Source organism: Artibeus jamaicensis, unplaced genomic scaffold (genome assembly GCF_021234435.1).
Source record: "Artibeus jamaicensis isolate MK-2021 breed Jamaican fruit bat unplaced genomic scaffold, CSHL_Jam_final scaffold_537, whole genome shotgun sequence".
In the NCBI taxonomy this organism is placed as follows: domain Eukaryota; kingdom Metazoa; phylum Chordata; class Mammalia; order Chiroptera; family Phyllostomidae; genus Artibeus; species Artibeus jamaicensis.
The window spans coordinates 44,852,273-44,870,452 of NW_026522047.1; the positions used below are offsets into that span (position 1 = coordinate 44,852,273).

At 56.1% G+C, this 18,180-nt stretch overlaps 1 protein-coding gene across 3 annotated transcripts in view; it reads left to right on the forward strand.

Annotated features, from left to right (window-relative positions):
* Nucleotides 1-5,108: 5,108 nt before the first annotated feature.
* The window catches only part of PDE4A (phosphodiesterase 4A), a 36,986-nt gene continuing 23,914 nt past the window's right edge, over nucleotides 5,109-18,180 (forward strand). Inside the window, exon 1 of one of the 3 annotated variants that reach the window (XM_037153932.2) lies at nucleotides 5,109-5,649. In XM_037153932.2, coding sequence (XP_037009827.2) covers nucleotides 5,336-5,649 — 314 coding nt within the window. In that variant the 5' untranslated portion in view covers nucleotides 5,109-5,335. Of the gene's footprint in view, nucleotides 5,650-12,392; nucleotides 12,756-12,804; nucleotides 14,217-18,180 lie in introns of those variants that run through there. The other 2 variants (XM_037153931.2, XM_037153933.2) reach the window with 2 other exon arrangements.

Below are 18,180 nucleotides of genomic sequence, written 5' to 3' on the forward strand. Positions count from 1 at the left end.
CATTTAACAACCTTTGCAGGCTTGCCTGCTGCTATATACTAGGCCGGTGAGATGATGTTTACATTTATTTCTACTAGTTGATGTTGAGTCGAAATGCTAGCTAATGCAATAAAGGAAGAGAAATGAGCCAAAGTAGGGGGTAAAATAGCTAGTCCATAATAGATCTACTAGGAACTTTATAAATATGCCATTGAGTCCTCAAATAACCACCAGACATTGAACAAATACTTAGTACGAAGAGCTTACTACATTCAATTCAGTTCTAGCCACTGGGGATACAGTTATGAATAACATATTCTTTCCCTACTGCAGCTGATATTCTATTTTGGGAAGAGACAGACAATAAATGTAATAAATAAATAACATAGTATGTTATGAGATGATAGTGCTGTGGAAAAACAGAGCAAGATGAGGAGGTTAGGAATCCTGAGGGCCTAGCAACTTTAAACAGAGGTGCAGTAGAGAAAGCCTAGGAGAAATGTGTGAAAAGGTGAGGTGTGAGCCAAGATCTGAGGGATGCGAGGTGTCTGTAATTATTCAAGGGTAGAGAGTTCCAGGCAGACGGAACAGCAAGTGCAAAGGCCGTGAGTCTGGAGCATGCCTGGTGTGTCCAGAAACAGCCAAGAGGCCAATGTGGATGGATGAGAGTGAGTTGGGGAGGAGGTGAGGACAGGAAGGTGACTAGGCACATCCTATAGGACTGCGTGGACCTCCTGTTGAGGACTTTGACTATTCCTCAGAATGAGGTGAAAGCCATGGAGGACTCTGAGCAGAGGAGGGACTGTGATCTGAGTTCTAACAGGCCCCCCAAAATTCAGTTGTTAGTATTTATTAAGTATTTACTGAGTGCTAGGTACTATTTGGTGAGGATTCAATATGGTCTGGTCTCATTTTATTCTCACATGAACCCCGTAAAAATTACCATTCCATTTCACCAAGAAACTGAGGCTCAGAGTGTTTAAGTCACTGAGCCAATGACCACACACACACACACACACACACACCAGTAATCTGAAAAGCCTAGGTGAGAAGGTGAAGTGAGCCAGCTTCCCCCTCCCCTAAGCTTTTAGACAAGGATCGCCTGCAGCAGAGTGCACTCAGCATCCGGAGCTGCGTCTGTGTCCCTGTCTGTTTCTATATTTCCACGCATCCCTGTCTGTCTCCTCGCGCCTCTGCCCGCGCGTCCCCCATCTGTGCCCAAGCCGCCGTCTCTCTGCGCCCGGCCCCCGCACATCGGAGCTATTTCGGGTTTAGGCTTAAAGGCCCAACAGCTCCGTAGGGACGCTTCCGCCGGCCCCCAGCTCAGACCACGCGCCACAAGCGGCCCACTCTGGGAGCTCCGGGTCTTCTCAGCGGGATCGCTCCCTGGGCTGGGGTTAGACCCCACGGGAGGAATGGGGGATGTGCTGGGACTACCAGGGCACAGATGCTGTCGGGAGCCCAGCCGTGCGTCAGCTGTTGCTGTGGCAGCGGGCGGCAACGTCACAGACAGGTAGTGCGTCAGCAGGCTGCTGACGTCACCTCCCAGGGGAGGCAAATGAGCGGGGATGGGAGCGGATTTCAGGCCCGACCAGCAGGGGGAGCCCTGGGGCGCTAATAGTGAATGCTTTTGGCTTGATCCTGCAGGAGGCGCTGGCCTGGACCAACATGGTCCCCGCAGCCCCTAAGGAGCACTAGGTTGGCGGGATGAAGAGGAGTCGCAGTGTCCTGTCCGTGTCCGGGACCCGGGACGAGGTGTGAGGGGCGGGGCCCGGGCTGGGGGGGTGAGGCTTGGGCCTCATTGGGGATGGGCGCCCTCTAGTGACCACATCTGTTTACCAAGTGGTCGCAAAGTCCCAACTGCTCATGCCTCAGTTTACTCTCTTGATTACCTTTTTCTCCTGCTGCCTGGATTAAGAGCCCCTGAGTCCAGGGGCAGAAGGCAGGGTCTTCCAAGGATTGTGGGTGGAACTGTGGGTGAGGTCTTGAGGGGCCACAGACATTAAGACCAAGAGGGGGCTGCTTAGACATGGAGGGTCGAAGAGACCCTAAAAAGGTTTTGTGTTAGAGGAATTTCATGAGAGGGACAGTGAACAGGCATGAGGGCCTAGAGCCACAGGGCTGAAACATCAAGAGGGAGCCTCACCGCATAGCTGAGAAAGGGAACCTCTCAGAGGTGAGGTGTGGGAAGTCACCCTCTGTGGGAGACATTAGTGAGTGGAGCCAATTGAGGGGGAATACAGGGAACCTATACCCCTATCGCCCTCTCCCAGATGACTAGGTGGGGCATTATTCTGGGGAGGGGCTCAAAGCTAGCTGCCTGGCCAGGCTGCACACCCATCCCGCCTTTGTCACTCCTTAGAGGCCGGGGGAGACCCCTGAACCCAGCCATGGCAACATGCTGGGGGCTGACCTCCGACGCCCTCGCCGTCGTCTCTCCACTGGTCCTGGGCTGGGCTGGGCGGACCCTGAGCCCTCGGATTCTGGGGTCCCTGTGCCCCCACGGCCTACCACACTGCCACTTCTGACCCCTCCTCGGATTTCCATCACCAGAGCTGACAGGTAGGCGGGAGAGGGACCGGGCTGGATGGTGGGTGAAGGAACAGGGCCAGCTGGGCTAGGTCCAGCTACCAGCCCTTTCTGTGCTCCAGGATTCCCGAGTTTTGTGAAATCAGCTGAAACGTCTCTGGGAGTCTGGTGGGTCAGGCTGAGACACCCATCCCCCAAGGTGCCCCACTGCAGCCTCTAGAAACCCCTTCTTTCATTTTGCAGCTTCCTGAGTCAGCACGGACCAGGACTGGGAAAGGGCTTTCAGGCCCCCAACCCCCAGTGGTGCCCCCACATTCAGAAAGGTGGCCCCGGCTAGGTACCCGGAATCTAATCAGTGTGCTCTGTGCCCGTTTACCCTCCTGGGGGATTCTGTTTCTTCCAGGACTTGAAGGGGAAAGTGGGGTTCTAGAGAAGATCTAGACTGGCATTCTTCTTTCTCCTGGGGAGATGGAAGAGGTATCTGTGAGCCTTTACATTGCACTTTCTTTCTGTTCTCATCAGGGTCCTCCCAGGGCTCTCCAGCCCCCATGTTCGCCCAAGGATGAGTTCAAAAGCCAGACAGTTGAGCTGGTCCTGGCTGCTTGTGTGGCCCTGTCCCCATGCCCTCCCCAGGCCACTGTTTTCTGCAGCCTTAACTGCCTCACCCTCTCATCTACTCAGTTGGAGGGTTACAGGGTCTCTGTTTGGACCATGGTACAATGGTTCATTGAAAAGTGGGGGGAAAGAAGAGACTTGTCACTCTCATTTTGGGTGGTCTAATGTAACTGCCCCCCCCAAACCCTCTTGCCTCTGCACCATCAGAGGCTGATCCATCTCAGGCTCAGGCTGCAGCTCCAACTACCAGCCTGGCGTTTGACTTGTGCCCTCTTTCTTCTCCACACCCCCTGTGGCCCGACACCACCCCCCCCCCGCCCCAACCCGAATTGCCCATACAGAACTCTGGCCCATGCTTCAGCCCCCAACCCCAAAGACTTGGGCCCAGCAAATCCCCTGGAACCCTTTGAGTATGTACTTGCGGGGAGGGGTCCCTGAGAGAAGTGGGAAACACTTCTGACCTCTGGGATACCCCACTGCTGCTTATGGGGAGTCAGTTATTGCTTCATGTTCGCCCACGCCTGAAGCCCCCTCTGTCAGGAAGAAAAGCGGTTGTGGGGGTTGGAGAAGCTTTTTTTTTAAAATATAAGAACGTGCGGGGGTGGGGGGCGGTGGCTGACTGCACTGCCTGCCGGGCGGAGCCGGTGAGGGGAGAACACTTGGGGAAGGGCCTGCTTTCTTGGACTCGCACCTAAGCGGGTGAGCGTCTGAGCGCCTCCACCAGAGGGATGGGGTACCAGGCCGAGCCCTCCGCCCTGCCGCTAGGACTCAGCAAGGGCCCGAGCGGGGGAAGGGCAACACTCGGAAGCCGCTAGCTCCCTGCTCGCGCTTGCTCGCTCGGCACGGCGCTGGGGGAGGCGGGATCGTGAGTCACGGAGACTCCGGATTTAGGTGCCGGAAGGGGGGCTCTGTCGGCGGGGGCCCGCGGGGAGGAGGCGCGGCTGTTTACTCGTCTGAAAAGGCCACAGGGTGCGTCCCGGGTTGCCGGGGATGTGCCTCAGTTTACCAACTGCAGAAACGCTTTAGAAGAGGCAGCGAAACACAGAGTGCTGGGCGGGGAGCCGGGGTATCAGCCACGAGGTGTCTTCCTGGAGCCACAGAGGAGCCAAAGAGACAATAGAAATACCTCCAAAGCGTCCCCAGGCCAACCAAACACACACCAACACACATGGATTTCCTCAGACACGACAGTCAGATAACGGAGTCTGAATCGCGTTCACAACTCCGCAAGCACGGACCGAGCACAGTACACACCTAAAGGCGTGGGAGCACATGCAGAACCCCCTGGCCACCCGAACATACTCCACAGAGGCATACACGGTCCCAACAGGCAGCACATGTGTGCGCACATTCTTCATGCACAGACACACAGATAAACAGCGAAATCCAAAGAAACATGCAGACCGCAGCAGCCAACCACGTGCGCGCACACACTTCCAGGACACCACAAACACAAACAACCCTCGGAAGGGGCCACGTGCGCGCACATCCCGCCCCGGGCACAGACCATCGCTAGCCTACGACCCACCGACAGCAGATCCCGTGCACACCACCTCTGCCCGCCGCAGAGACCTCGTCTGTGGCACGGGACCACTTCCCACGCGTTTCCTCTGGCCAAGGGTAGCGGTAACGGCTAGGACCCACCAGCACCGGATCCGCCCCCGCCAAGAGGGACGGACTGACTGACACACCGCCAACCAGTCCGGTGTCTTCTGGATCGGATTAACCGTTTAACTCCTTGGTGCCTGTGCGCGCCGCTGCTAAGCAGGGCACTCTGGAGAGAGCTGCGCTGCGGCGCCCCCTCCCCGCCCGGAGCGGGACTCTGCGTGGGCGAGAAGCCCCCTCCTCCGCGTCCCGCTCCTTGGGTGAATGCCCCCCACAGGCCGGGACCAAGGAGGAGGGGGGCGGTGCTGACAACCGCGACGGGCGGGGGGCGGGGAGAGGCGGGATGGGGCGGGGAAGCCGGGGCTGGCGCCGAACCCGGCGCCAAGAGCTGAGAGCGCTGCCGGACTCGGAGTGGAGCGCCAAGCGTCGGCTGGAAGCTTTGGCGCCCGGCCCGGGGGCGATGGGCCCGTAGCGCCCCCGGGGCGCCATGGCCCCACGGAGGCCAGGCGCACCAGCGGGGCCCGGGGTTTGTCGGCTCTCGCGCAGCTGAATAGGGTACAGCGTGGAGAGGCCGGGACCCCTTGGGGTGAAGGTGGGGGCCGGCAACATGGAGCCTCCGGCCGCCCCCTCGGAGAGGAGCCTGTCTCTGTCACTGTCCGGGCCCCGGGAGGGCCAGGCCACCCTGAAGCCGCCTCCCCAGCACCTGTGGCGGCAGCCGCGAACCCCTATCCGTATCCAGCAGCGCGGCTACTCCGACAGCGCAGAGCGTGCAGAGCCGGAACGGCCACCACACCGGCCCATAGAGCGCGCCGACGCTGTGGACACCGGCGACCGGCCCGGCTTGCGCACGTCCCGCATGTCCTGGCCCTCGTCCTTCCACGGCACCGGCAGCGCCGGCGCGGGCGGAGGCAGCTGCAGGCGGTAAGACTCCGGGGTGGACGCACGCGGAGTGGATAGGCGCGCGGGAATGATGCAACTCGTCGCTCTGATGGCAGGGGGCGCTGTGATGCGAGCGGGGTCAGTGTGACTGGTGGGGGTGGGGGAGTTCTTCTGCGGGGGCATTTGGGACCCCACCCCTGGTAGTGCACTATACCGAAGTCTTTCTACTGAAGCCCATCCTGGGGCTGACTTAGGGTGCGCCATGCTGCGTGTGGTATTTATGGTTTGGGTTGAGGGCTGCAGTTTGAGGGGTCTATATCCCTAATTGGTGACAGTGGCTAGGCTGGGTCACACTTTAAGGGACTTTACTGGAAGCACTGTACTGAAAGCTAGATTAATAGTGTTTGGGGATGGCCTAGGGGGCACTCTTTGTGGGGGGTACCTGCTGGAACAAATGTTTCCTCCAGGCTGAAGGTCTCTCAGGGTCTTTCTGGGAGGCGGAAGACTATATAGGATAAAGGGACATTTGGGGACTCACTCTGCTGCTGCAGCTGGAGTCAGAAATCCAGAGAGGGCCTCTTTGGGGAGCACTGTGTTGGGGGGCTCTGTGCTCCTGGAGCCACCTCTCAGGGCAAGAGAGAGTCGGGTTCAGTAGCTGCACAGAGAAGGGAGCAGTCCCAGGAGGTGCACAGTCCAGCACAGGGTGGAGTCCCTGCCTCCCCAGTTGACAGTGTTAAGGAAGGGGTGTGTTGGGCTGGCTCTGACTGTATCCTCTCGCTGACCTCAGAGGATACAGTCAGAGCCAGTATCCTGTATCGCTGTATCCTCTCACTGACTTTCCTCCAACTGGTGTGGTAGGGCCAGCTGTAGCTATCTCGGCTGGGCCTCTGAGGGCCTGTGATTGTAACATGGGGACTGTGTGTGCTTCAGGTACAGTGATTGTGGCAGTGGGGCTGTGTGTGCTCCCAGGATGGTGATTTTGCGACTGTGCTTCTGGGACAGTGGCTATGACAGTGACTGTGTGTGCGCTGCTGGAATACTGTGCCTGTGTGCCTGTATGTGCTCCCAGGATGTTGTGGTTATGTTACTGTGTGTGTTGTTGGGATACTGTGATTGTGACAGAGCGAGTGCGTCTGCTCCCAGGACAGTGGTTGTGACAGTGTGCACTCCTGGGAGGCAGTGACCGTGGCACTGTGATGTGTGCACTCCCAGGACCGTGTGATTGTGTCAGCAGGACGGTCAGTTCTTTTTGAGAAACAGGGTGAGATGCTGTGACGCTCCCTCAGCTGCCGGTGTGCCCTGCATCTGGGAGTCAGTGCTCTGACTTTTGGGCGGGTTCCTGTCTGTTCCCAAAGGGAACTAGGGAGGAGCTGAAGGAAAACAAAGCTAGAATCAACAGGAAATGCCAAGACCAAGGGCAACATGCCAGGTCACTGTCCTGAGAGACCAGGGAGGGGGTGGGGTGCAGTAGGAACTGGACCCTAACCCCTTTTAAGGCTCCAAGGATTCACCCGAGCCTCGTCTCTGGGGTACTGACTCTTGGGCGACAGTGGCTGGGTGGTAATATTCATCATTATTCTAGTGGTATTTGCCTCATAATGGCTCATTTTGGGGCTTCATGCGGGGGAATTTTTCACAAGTCCTCAACCCCAGTGCCTTGTGAAGTATTCCTATTGGATAGATGGGGAAACAGACTCAGGGAGGCAAAGACCCTTCTTCTTGCCCAGTCTCACATAACCAGGAAATGGCCGATCTGAGATTCCAAGACAGGTCTGTCTGATGCCTATGTATCCTGGCATGAAGTCTTGCCCTCTCTGAACCTCAGTTTCCTCATTGTAAATCGGGGCTGTTGTCAGCATTGCCGTATGGGGGTCAGTGTGAGAGTTCTGTCGATTGGGGGGTGTGTAAAGGACTTAACACAGTGAATGTCAGAACCTAGTCACTCAGGGACCTGAATTCGGGAACAGAGATGGGACCTGCAGAGACTCTGCTCCTCCAGGATGGGAAGCAAAAACAAGAACCTCAACCACATCCCTCAGGGGCTCAGGTTTCTGTTTCACTGTGGCCTGTGTAGCCTCCAGAGGCTGTGGCTGGAGGGAGCGCACTGGTGCCAGCATCCTCACCGCACTGCACTCCCAGGCAGAAGGAGGAAGGGAGAACTGAGAGGCCTCCAATGGGAACCTCGCTTTTTAGGATGGGCATTCTGCCAGCCCACTTCTCCAGAAAGGGGATTCTACCAGTGCACACACAGGGGCTTCCATGATTTCCCATGTTGGAGTTCATGCAACCACCAAAAAGAGGGTCCAGAGAGCACTCCAGACTTGAGTCTGGACGCCCATTCAAGATGACATCCACACCCAACCCCCCTCCGGATCTGGGGATGTATGAGCCTGTGCTCCTGGTGCCCTGCGGGGCTGAGTCATGGCACTGCCACGATCTGTCAAGAGGCAGATGGAGCTCGAGAAAGAGGACTCTAGTGGTGAGGTTGGGGGGTGGAGGGCTTGCCTTAATTGGGGGTGGAACCAATGTATAAATTCTCCACTGCCCCACTTTGGACCCCCAAACTCTCACCGAGGGGGTCGCTGCCTGGGTCCAGGAGCGGGTGGAAGCAGCGGGACTGGGGTCTCTCTCTGGCCGGCGGTCTCTCTGCGGATTTGGATCTTCACCTCCCCTAATCCCTTTGCTCCGTGTCCCTGGACGTGTACTGCGAGCGGGTATCTCCGCGCGCCCCCTGCTGGACGATGAAAGAGCCACAGGCTAAGTGTGCGCTCCGAATCCGGATCTGCCTCCGGGACTTGTCCCAGAACGGAGCAAAGTCGCCGCCTGCGCCACTACCGTGGCGCCAGGTAGCATTTCATGCTTATTGAGCGCCTCGAAATGCGGGCGCCAGGTCGACCGACCACAGGCTACGAGTGAGGTCTGCGCCTTCCCCGGGGGGTTGGGTCCAGGCCGCCATCCCCGTCCTCCACCCGCGCAGCCGAGCACGTTGGAGACCGCCGCCTGGCAGACAGGAACTTGGCGGAAAAGTTGAGGACTCGGAATTATTCTCATTTGCCCTCCGCGGGCTTGCCCATGATCATGTCAGGGCCTCCTAACACCAATCCGCGTTTTAACTCCCAACATCTTTGGCTTTCCATTCCTGCCGAGGAAACAGGGATGAAGTGGCTTGCCCAAGGTCACACAGCCAGAGGGGAAGAATTGGAGTTAAAAACCAGGTCTCCTGGGCTCCAGACCAGTGGGTGAAATTCAGATTGTGTCCCTGCCCATTTACTCTTTGTGTGCACCGGGGCCAGCGATCAGGCCTCCCTGTGCCTCAGTTTCTTCATCAGCACACAGGGCTGAATAAGATCTCCCCGCCTGGGGCTGTGGTAAGGCTGAGATGGCTGACATCAGGGCTGGGCAAGAAGGAGCTGGTGTTTTGAGAACTGCACTTCCTCAAAACGACTTCAGCAGAAAGGGGGCGCCCCTCACATCACAAACCCAGGCTCTGGCTGCCAAGGTGCCCCTTCTTTCACCAGTAACAGATTGACTGCAGGTCTGGGGGAGCCACAGACTGGCAGGGTGGGGACAGTTTGGGGGGCACCTGGGCCCACTGTTTTCACTCCTGAGTAAAAGCTCAAATCCAGCCTTTGCCCTTGACTTGCAGTGTGACCTTGGGAAAGGACTTTACCATCTGAGTCTTAGTTTTCTCATCTGTAGCAGGGCTATTCATTCCACGTTGATTGAGGATCTTTAGGCTGTGACTGAAGATCAGTCTCTGCCTCCAGCAGTTCTCAGACTAGGGGCTGAGGAAGAAATAGCAAGTAAAGGGATATGATAATTCCAGATGGCGACCCACAGGACATGAAGAAAAGAGGGACCCTGGGGACAGGGAAGCCCTCTCGGAGGAGATGACATTTGAGCAGAGGCCTAAATGAAGTGAGAGGGGGTGGTATGTGGATGCCTGAAGGATGAGGGTGATAAGCAGAGGGAACAGCCAGTGCAAAGATTCTGAGGTGGGAGTGTCTCTGACATGTTAAGAGAAAAATTCGGGAGGCAAATGTGGCCAGGGCAGAGTGGGCAAGGGGTGAGTGAAGGGAAATGAGGGTGGGAGGTGATGGGGTGGCTCATGTAGGGCGTTGTGGGCCATGGTCAAGGTTGGCTTTAGGCCTGCATTTACATCTAACTTCCTAGGAAGAGACAAAGTTCACTGGCCTGGAAAGAAAGTCCACTGGCTCCCAGTCCATGGAGCCAGACAACTGGATTTATAACCCAGGTCTGCTTCTTTTGAGCTGGGTGGCCCTGGCCAAGTTACTTCTCTTCTCTGAGTCTTGACCTACCCATCTCTGAAATGGGCCTGTAAGGAACCTAATTCCCAAAGTCTGATGTGAAGGAACAGCAAAACAATTCAGGGACATCTAAGGGCAGGTAAAACGTGAGTGGCTTTCATTTCTGTTTGTACTTGAACCAAGGGATCCTGGTGGCTGGTGATGAGTCTTGACCAGTTTAGAGCACAAGTTGTCACCCCGGAGCAACTCTGTTCCCCAGGGGGTAGGTGGCAGTGGCTGGAGACATTTTAGTTGTCATGACTGAGGGGCTGCTACTGTCATCTTGTAGGAAGAGGCCAGGGATTCTGCTACTGCTAAGAGCACACAGGACTGCCCTCAGGACAAAAGATTATCAGGTGCCAAATGTCAATAGTGCCCGGGTTAGGAAACTCTGCATTCCCAACAAAGTGGTGTTACCTCTGAGGGTGCGAAGTTTGGTTCTTGGGGTGGCTGTGCAGGAAAAAACTATGTACAAGGCCCCATATACATATAGTACATAAATATACAGTGTATTTGTGGTATTAACATTTCACGGAGGAGGATTGAGGGGAGGGATGTCTAAAAAGGCTTCTCCTTAGGGAGGTACTAATGAAATACAGGGTGACAAACGCTGGTCTAGAGCCTGGATCAGCCACTCCCAGGCTGTGTGACTTTGAGCAGGTTGTGTCTCTCTAAGTCTCAGTTTTTCCAGCCTGTAAAGTGGGGACAACACTTTGCAGGCATTTTGTGAAGATTGAATGAGATCGTAGCTCGAGGTGCCAAGTCTCAGGAAGCACTCTGAAGGTTTGCTGCTGTAATTGTCATCATTGTCATCATCTGTGTCCTCTGAGTAGTACAGGGGCTGGCACATTACAAGCTCTTCACAAATGTTTTGTTAAATAAGTTATAAATAACAACTCACATTCGGTGAGTGCTCACTACGTCCAGGCACTTTTCTGAGCCATTTATGTGTCCATCCATGAGATGTATAGTATGAAACCCATTTTACAAGTGGGAAAATAGGTTTGGTGAAACGAAATGACTGTCCCAAGGTCAAATGACTAGGCACCAGAGGCCAGACTTGGGCCTGGGCCATCCAACTCTGGTCCCATGATAGTGGAGCCAACAGGTAGAAAAGTATTTACAGAGGTGGTCCCCTTACACAGAGATTGGCCCATGTTTCTTATTTAAAACAAGCTTTTCCCCCTTTCCTAGCCCCTAAAAGGCACAGACAGGTTGGAGTAAGCTCCAGAATTATAACCAGGTAGCTGACTTTGTTCAAGGGTGTTCACCTCTCTGAATCCCAGTTTCCTCATCTGTGAAGAGGGGCAGTATGCCCCCCCCCCCAGAGTCACAGTGGTTGTGCATGCAGAGCCACGGGGGGGGGGGCGGGGGGAACCACAGGGGTGGTGGTCCGGGGCCCAAGAAGTCCTCATGCCGGTGCAGACTGCGCCTGCGTGGGAGTCAGCACTGAGGGGACATTGGGTCTTGGGGTCCTCTCATGAGAGGTGCCTCAGAGATTCAAAGGAGTGTCTCGGGGAGGTGAGCACACTCAGATTGCCCAGGGGTGTCTGAGTTGTAAGGCATGTCTCAGAAGCTGAGGTGGGTACTCCACCAGGGTGTTATCAAGGATTTGTGGGTGCATCTTGGATTCTGGGAGTAGCCTAGGGTTGTAGAACTCCTAGGTCAGGAGTTGTTGTGCCCCTGGGATTTATGGGGCACCCCAGGATTTGGGGGGCATCTCCATGTTATGGGAGATGCGTCTCAAGGTGCCCCTGAGATTATGTTGGGAATCTCTGCATTTGCGGAGCCACCAGGGACCAGGGTAACTCTGAGAGAATGTGAGAACACCTGGGGATCTGTGAAGGACCCTAGGGTTCGGGGGTCCTCATGCCCATGTCTGCGTGTGTGGTTTGTGGCTGTGGGAGATTCCAGCAGCACTCTGAGTGGTCTCTGCATGACTGAGGGGTGCTGGAAGTACTCTAGGGGACATGGGGGACATCCGTGGGGCCGTAGCAGTGCTCCTGGGACCCAGATGCAGGGGTTTCTTATGGTTCTCAGAGCACCCCTGTGATTTGTAGGTGCATCCTGGAATTTTGGGGTGCCCTTGAGGTTTGTGCAGATGTCTCAGTAACAATGAGGACACCACTAAGGGACATCTGGGGTCTGTGGGGACCTTTCAGAACCCGGGATTTGGGGGAGTGTCCTTGGGTTGTGTGAGGGCGCTCTCCGGGATTGTGGGGATGTCTGCAGAACTTTGGGGACCTCCCTGAGGTCTGTGAAGCTTCTCAACACCTCTAGGGGTCGTGAGAATGCCCCACCGATTTGGGGGAGGGTGCCAGGTGTTTGTAGAGACGCTTCCGGACAATGCGAGGACGTCAGAGGGACTGCAGGGGCTCTGGGGTCTGCGGGGTGTCCCCGCTGCTGCCCTGCGGGCGTCCCAGTCCCGCCCCGCCCCAGGGGCGGCCCTAGCGAGAAGCCGGAAGGGCCGAGGCGGCCCGGCGGGGAGGAGCCCGCGGGCCCCAGGGCTGGGCGGCCCGCCTGCATGGGCGGTGTGGGGCGGGCGGGCGGTGCTGCTCCCCAGCGCCCCCCAAGGCCGGGCCGCGCCCCTCCGCCCCCACCCCCGGCTATGGCGCGGCCCCGCCGCCTGGGCTGCATCCCGGAGCTGCAGCTGGCGGCCTTCCCGGCGGCGGTGGCGGAGGACGAGGCGTTCTTGCCGGAGTCCCTGGCCCCGCGCGCGCCCCGCTGGTCACGTTCGCCGCCCTCCTCGCCCGTCTTCTTCGCCAGCCCGTCCCCAACTTCCCGCAGGCGCCTTCGGCTTCTCCGCAGTTTCCAGGATTTCGGCCGCCAGGCGTGGGCCGGGTAAGTGTGCCCAGGTGGCTGAGGGTTCGAGTCTCCCCTGGCCACTTGGAGTGCGTCGATGTCTGGAGTTCGTAGCTGGCTCTGTCCAGCTTTCTTTTCCTCTCCAGTCACAAGACGGTGATAAAATCATCCCTGCCCGCCAGGGTGGCCGTGGAGACATCTGACACAGCATGCAGTAGGCGCTCAATAAACGCTACGCTCCTCCCATTTCCTGGACAGACCCCAGTCTGCGGTCCGGCTTTGAGGGTGTGAGGCCAGTCTGCCACCCAGGGTGATCTGAGGGCACGTGTTCAGTTCTGTTGGCCTCAGTCTACGGCCTGTGAGATGGGTCCAGCGCTGCACTCGGGATTGCTTTGCCCTCAGGCTCGCCCGCTGGGCACCGCGTGCACCTGGCACCGAGGCAAATGGAAGTTCCCTTCCCGGACATGCCCGGGTCGGCGGCAGGGGCGGCAGTGTCCCTTCCTTCTGGAAACGGAGGTCGGCAGCCTGGGTACAGGCTGGCGCTGGGGGTCTCCGGAGTCGGGAGGGGGCCTTCTGCTGGGCCCTTCACCCTCTTCACCCCTGCTCTCCGGACTCACTGGTTTATCACCAGAGTCCGGAGACGCAGACTGCGAGAGGGTGCTCCCGGGGCTGGACGGGAACCTGGCGGAAGAGAGAGGGGCAGAGAGAGAGGAGGAGGAGGGTCGGGGCCTCTGGGAGCCCCGCGTGGGCCCGGGCAGGGAGTGGGGGTAGCAATCAGTTCCTCCCTACGTTTTCTCTCTACGTCTCTGTCCCCTCTTCTGCTCCTCCGGTCTCTGTTCCACCTCTCCTCTCCCAGCTCCACCTCCGGCACCGTTGTCCCTCCCCCGGGCTTTTGTCACCCGACCCCGCACTTCGCCCGGTGCGGCAGTCTTGTCCCTCCTGGAGGCACAAGGCGCTGAGATACTTCCAGAGGGCGCACACAGCTCGGCGGGGACTGGGAGGGGGTGAAGGCGGAGCCAGAGCCGGAGGCAGTGGGTAGGGGTGGGCCCGAAGCTTGGGAAACCGAAGCCCCGGGAACTACCCCACTCCACCCCGCGCCTCCCGGGAGAAGGGAGGCTGGTGGAAAGTGTGCGCAGAGTTCTGCCCAGCCCCACAGGAGGAGGCAGGCTCGGAGCCCGCCCTGGCGCTGCTGCGAACTTGAGGACGCCCATGGCCTGGGGAGTCACCCGGGAGGGCGGGTGTGGAGGCGGTGCCGCTGCGGGCAACCACAGACACCTCAGACCTGGAGAGCGGTGTGCGCAATACCACGGTGCGTGCAGCCGTCCCCATGTGCGCCCGGAGGGCGCTCGGCACCTGTGCGCTCCAGTGCAGCCCGCCGGGCCCTCCCCGGCCCCGGCCCCGGCCCCGGCCCCCTGCCTTAGCACTGTCCTCCTCGGGCCCTGTCCACTTCTCCTTCAACGATGAGGACATCTGTTGGCACCCTCCAGGCAGATCTGTCAGGTGGGTGTCCCGGGACCAGTCCCCTCCTTTTCCACCAAAGGGCTCTGGCTGAGTGGCTGGGGGTGCCCAATCTGCCGTGGGGAGTCTCTAAAGTGGTTTTCGGCATCTGCCTGGAGCCTCCCCCCTTCCCTGGTCCTAAACATCTGGGTGCTTCTGAGGCCTTCCTTCCTGCAGGTGGTGTCTCTGAAAATGGGTGCCGGGTCCTGCCCCTTACTGCCTACCCAAGATGGGATCCCTTCACCCTCTTTGTACCCCTAAACCTGGACTTCTGGCACTCACCCTGGGAGCAACTATGAGTGTCCAGTGTCACCTGGGCTTCGCTCCCGGGCCACAGGCCTCCAGCCAGGTCCTTCAGGCCTTACCCTTCCCTCCTCCTTGCTGGGGCTGCCAGGCTGAACACCAAGCTGGCATGGGTGTGGGGAGATTTCCGCTGGAACTCCTACGGGGTAGAAAGAATATACTGGAGAGCGGTAGGGTGGAGAAGTGGCCTTTAGGCTCTCAGAATTATTGGGGTACTCTAGCAATATTCTTGGTCCCCTCCAGCAGCCCCTTCAAACACCTGGATACACACACTTCATTTATACAGCTACACATGACACAAACACGCACCCACACACAGAGCAGTCAGGATCTCCTGGCTGGTGGGGACACAGAGAACCCCGCAGTTGACCATGGCCCTGGTGGCTCACAGAAGCCCTGGCCGCCTACGGCCCATCTAGGCTGCACTGCCTGCAGGAACACACTCTCCCTGCAACCCGTGCCCAGGCCCGATTCCCACCTGCACATGGCCGCGCACAGGAGCACACCTCACACCCACTCAGGAAGCAGGGACCGTCTCAGCACACGTGTGCGGCCCACAGGCACACTCGCACACACTCCATGGACTCAAAGACACAGATGCACACAGCTCTGTGAACACCCAGACCCCACTCAAACACACAGGTGTGGAAATCCATACAGACCACCTACATGTACATGGGTGCCCCAGAACAGCCTCCTACAGTTAACCCCACTGACAACCGTGTCACCTGGCACCACACACCTGCCCTTAACCTCTGTGTGACCTTCAAAAAACAAATACCAGGCCTTTCCATGAAGGCTGCCTGGCACCTCCTACGAGGGAGTCAGTCAGAGTAGGCAGAGCCCAGGGAGACGCCAGGCCTGCCTGGGGGGAGACAGACCCCAGTGACTGAATGTGCAGATTTGCGGGGCTCCCCCGGTTTGCACCCTTGTTCTGCCACTAGCTACGTTCGTTATTAATCCTCTCTGTGTTTCCGTCTGTCTATCTTTCTGGAAAATGGGGACGAGTGTGTGTCCAGGCATAGCACAGTGCCTAATGTGTGGCATTCCAGAGCAGCTGGCTACTTTCATTGTTTTTTTTTACCAACTGAGACATGTCTCCTCTCACTGCCACTCCCCAACCCTCACCCCAGCTTGTTCATTTCCCCCGCGGCCCCGCAGCAGAACTCTCTGAGTCCTGGTTCTGCCCCTGGGCTGCACAGTCCTCCAGAGGCCCAATTTGATGCTCAAAAGCCCAGGCAGACAGGACTAGAGGGGTCGTGGCAGATAGCAACTTGACCTGAGAACGCTACCAAGTGGTCGGCCTATTCCAGGGAGAGTCTTGTGCAGGTCATGTCCCCTCTTGTGGAGTGCCTGGACATGTGGCTGTGACATCAGGGCTTCTTGGCTGTCCTTGACTCTAGTTTGTGGCTTTGGGTCCCACTGGGACATTTCTAGTGTAGCCTCTAGCCTGATTTTGGGCCATCCTGAGCTTCAGGCCAGGAAGAGGTGACTCTCACAGCCTGGGGTCCAATTCTGGGGAGTAGCTGAGACCCCCTCACTTTTAGGCTGCAATTCAACAGGCCAAATCTCCTCCCGTCTCCTCTTCCGCAGCCTAGGGGACGTGTCTCCTGGAAGCTACAAACAGTGGGGCCCCAGGGAGCTTCTTCCCATCCCTGCCTCTGGGCTCCTGCTTACAGCGAGTTGAGTCCCCTAGGGCTGCAGTATCTGCTCCAGATGCTACTTGTTTGCCTTCTGGGACTCGGGTCTCGCCTTCCCTTAACTGCACTTCAGTTCCTGGGGCAGGGGAGGGGTCCTCTCTACACTGATAGCTCCACTCCCCTAAACAGTGGCATTCAGAAGAACCCCAAAATCCAGGCTGGACCTTGGGAGACAGGATAGGATTTTTAGCCCATGAGGCTACCGACCCCTTGTTGCCCTTCTGTGCCTGTCTTCTCAGTGAACCAAGATGTTAACAGAACCCAGCTGACAGAGTCGGTGGGAGACATACTGGGCTCATGTGCGTAAAGCACTCGATAAGGCCATGCCAGGTGCTCAGTAAGTGTGTTGTTATCACTCTACACCTGAAAGGGTTAACCTGGCACCCAGCACATAGCAGGGCATTATCTTCAAAGGCTCAAGCTCTTGATTAGGTATTCCATCTTAAGAATGTGTTTTTTTAAGTGTCTTTCAAAGATGAACATATTAAAGTCTCCCTTTTCATTACACATTTGTATGAAGTTTTTACTGTGGTAATATATAAGTAATATAAAATTTCCATTTTAATCATTTTCGAATGTACGATTCCTATCAACTCACAATGTTGTGAAGCCATCACAACCATCCACCCCAGAACTTTTTCACCTTCAAAACCCCAAACTGTCCCTATTAAAAACTAACTCCCCTTTCCCCTCCCCTGCCACTCTCCATTCTGGTTGCTGTCTCTATGAATCCGACTCCTCTAGGGATCTCATATGCGTAGAATTGCACCAGCCCACAACAGATTGCATCATTTGTTGAAAAGACTCCCATTGAATCTTTCCCATTGAATGGTCCTGGTACACATGTCAAAAATATTTTGACTGTATATATGAGGGTTTATTTCTGGGTTCTCTAATGGATTCCATTGGTCTCTGTGTCCTTTTTCATTTGGTTTATTTCATTTACCATGTTTTCAAGGTTCATCCATATTGTAGCATGTGTCAGAATTTCCTTTGTATTTAAGACTGAATAATATTCCTTTGTATGTATATCCACCACTCTATCCAGTCACCCACTGGTGGACCATGAGTTATTTCCACCTTCTGGCTATTGTGAATAATGCTTCTATGGACATTGTGTACAAGTAATCAAGTCTTTGCTTTCAATTCTTTAAAGTGTATATATACCTAGAAGTAGAACTGCTGGATCACATGATGCAGTCGAACCTTGGTTCTTGACTGTCTCCCGTCTTGAATCATCTTGAACAATTTGGTTCTTGAACAGCCTTCCAGAACAAATTAACTTTGAGAACCAAAGTTCCACTGTAATTCTATACTTATATTTCTTTTTTTAATTTTATTTATTTTTAGAGAGAGAGAGGAAGGGAAGGAGAAAGAGAGAGAGAGAAACATCAATGTGTGGTTGCCTCTCACATGGCCCCACTGCGGACCTGGCCTGCAACCCAGGCATGTGCCCTGATGGGGAATCGAACCAGCAACTCTTTGGTTCACAACCCATGCTCAATCCATTGAGCTACACCAGCCAGGATTTTTCTGTTTTTTTTTTTTAAGATTTTATTTATTGCCCTGGTGTGGCTTGGTGGATTGGGTATCATCCCACAAACCAAAAGGTTGCCGGTTTGATTCTTGGTCAGGGCACATGCCTGGGTTGTGGGCCAGGTCCCCCACTGGAAGCATGCAAGAGGCAACCGATTGATATTTCTCTCTCACGTCAATATTTCCCTCTCTCTTTCTTCCTCCCTTCCCCTCTCTCTAAGTAAATGCTTTTTTTAAATGGACCTGATTTTTAATATTAGTTTTTGTATCCTGATATTTTACTGAATTCACTTATCAGTTCTAATAGTTCTGTGGAATCTCTAGGGTTCTCTATAGTATTGTGTCATCTGCTAATAACAGATTTACTTCTTCCTTTTCAATTTCCTTTTATTTCTTTTTCTTGTCTGATTGCTGTGGCTAGGACTTTT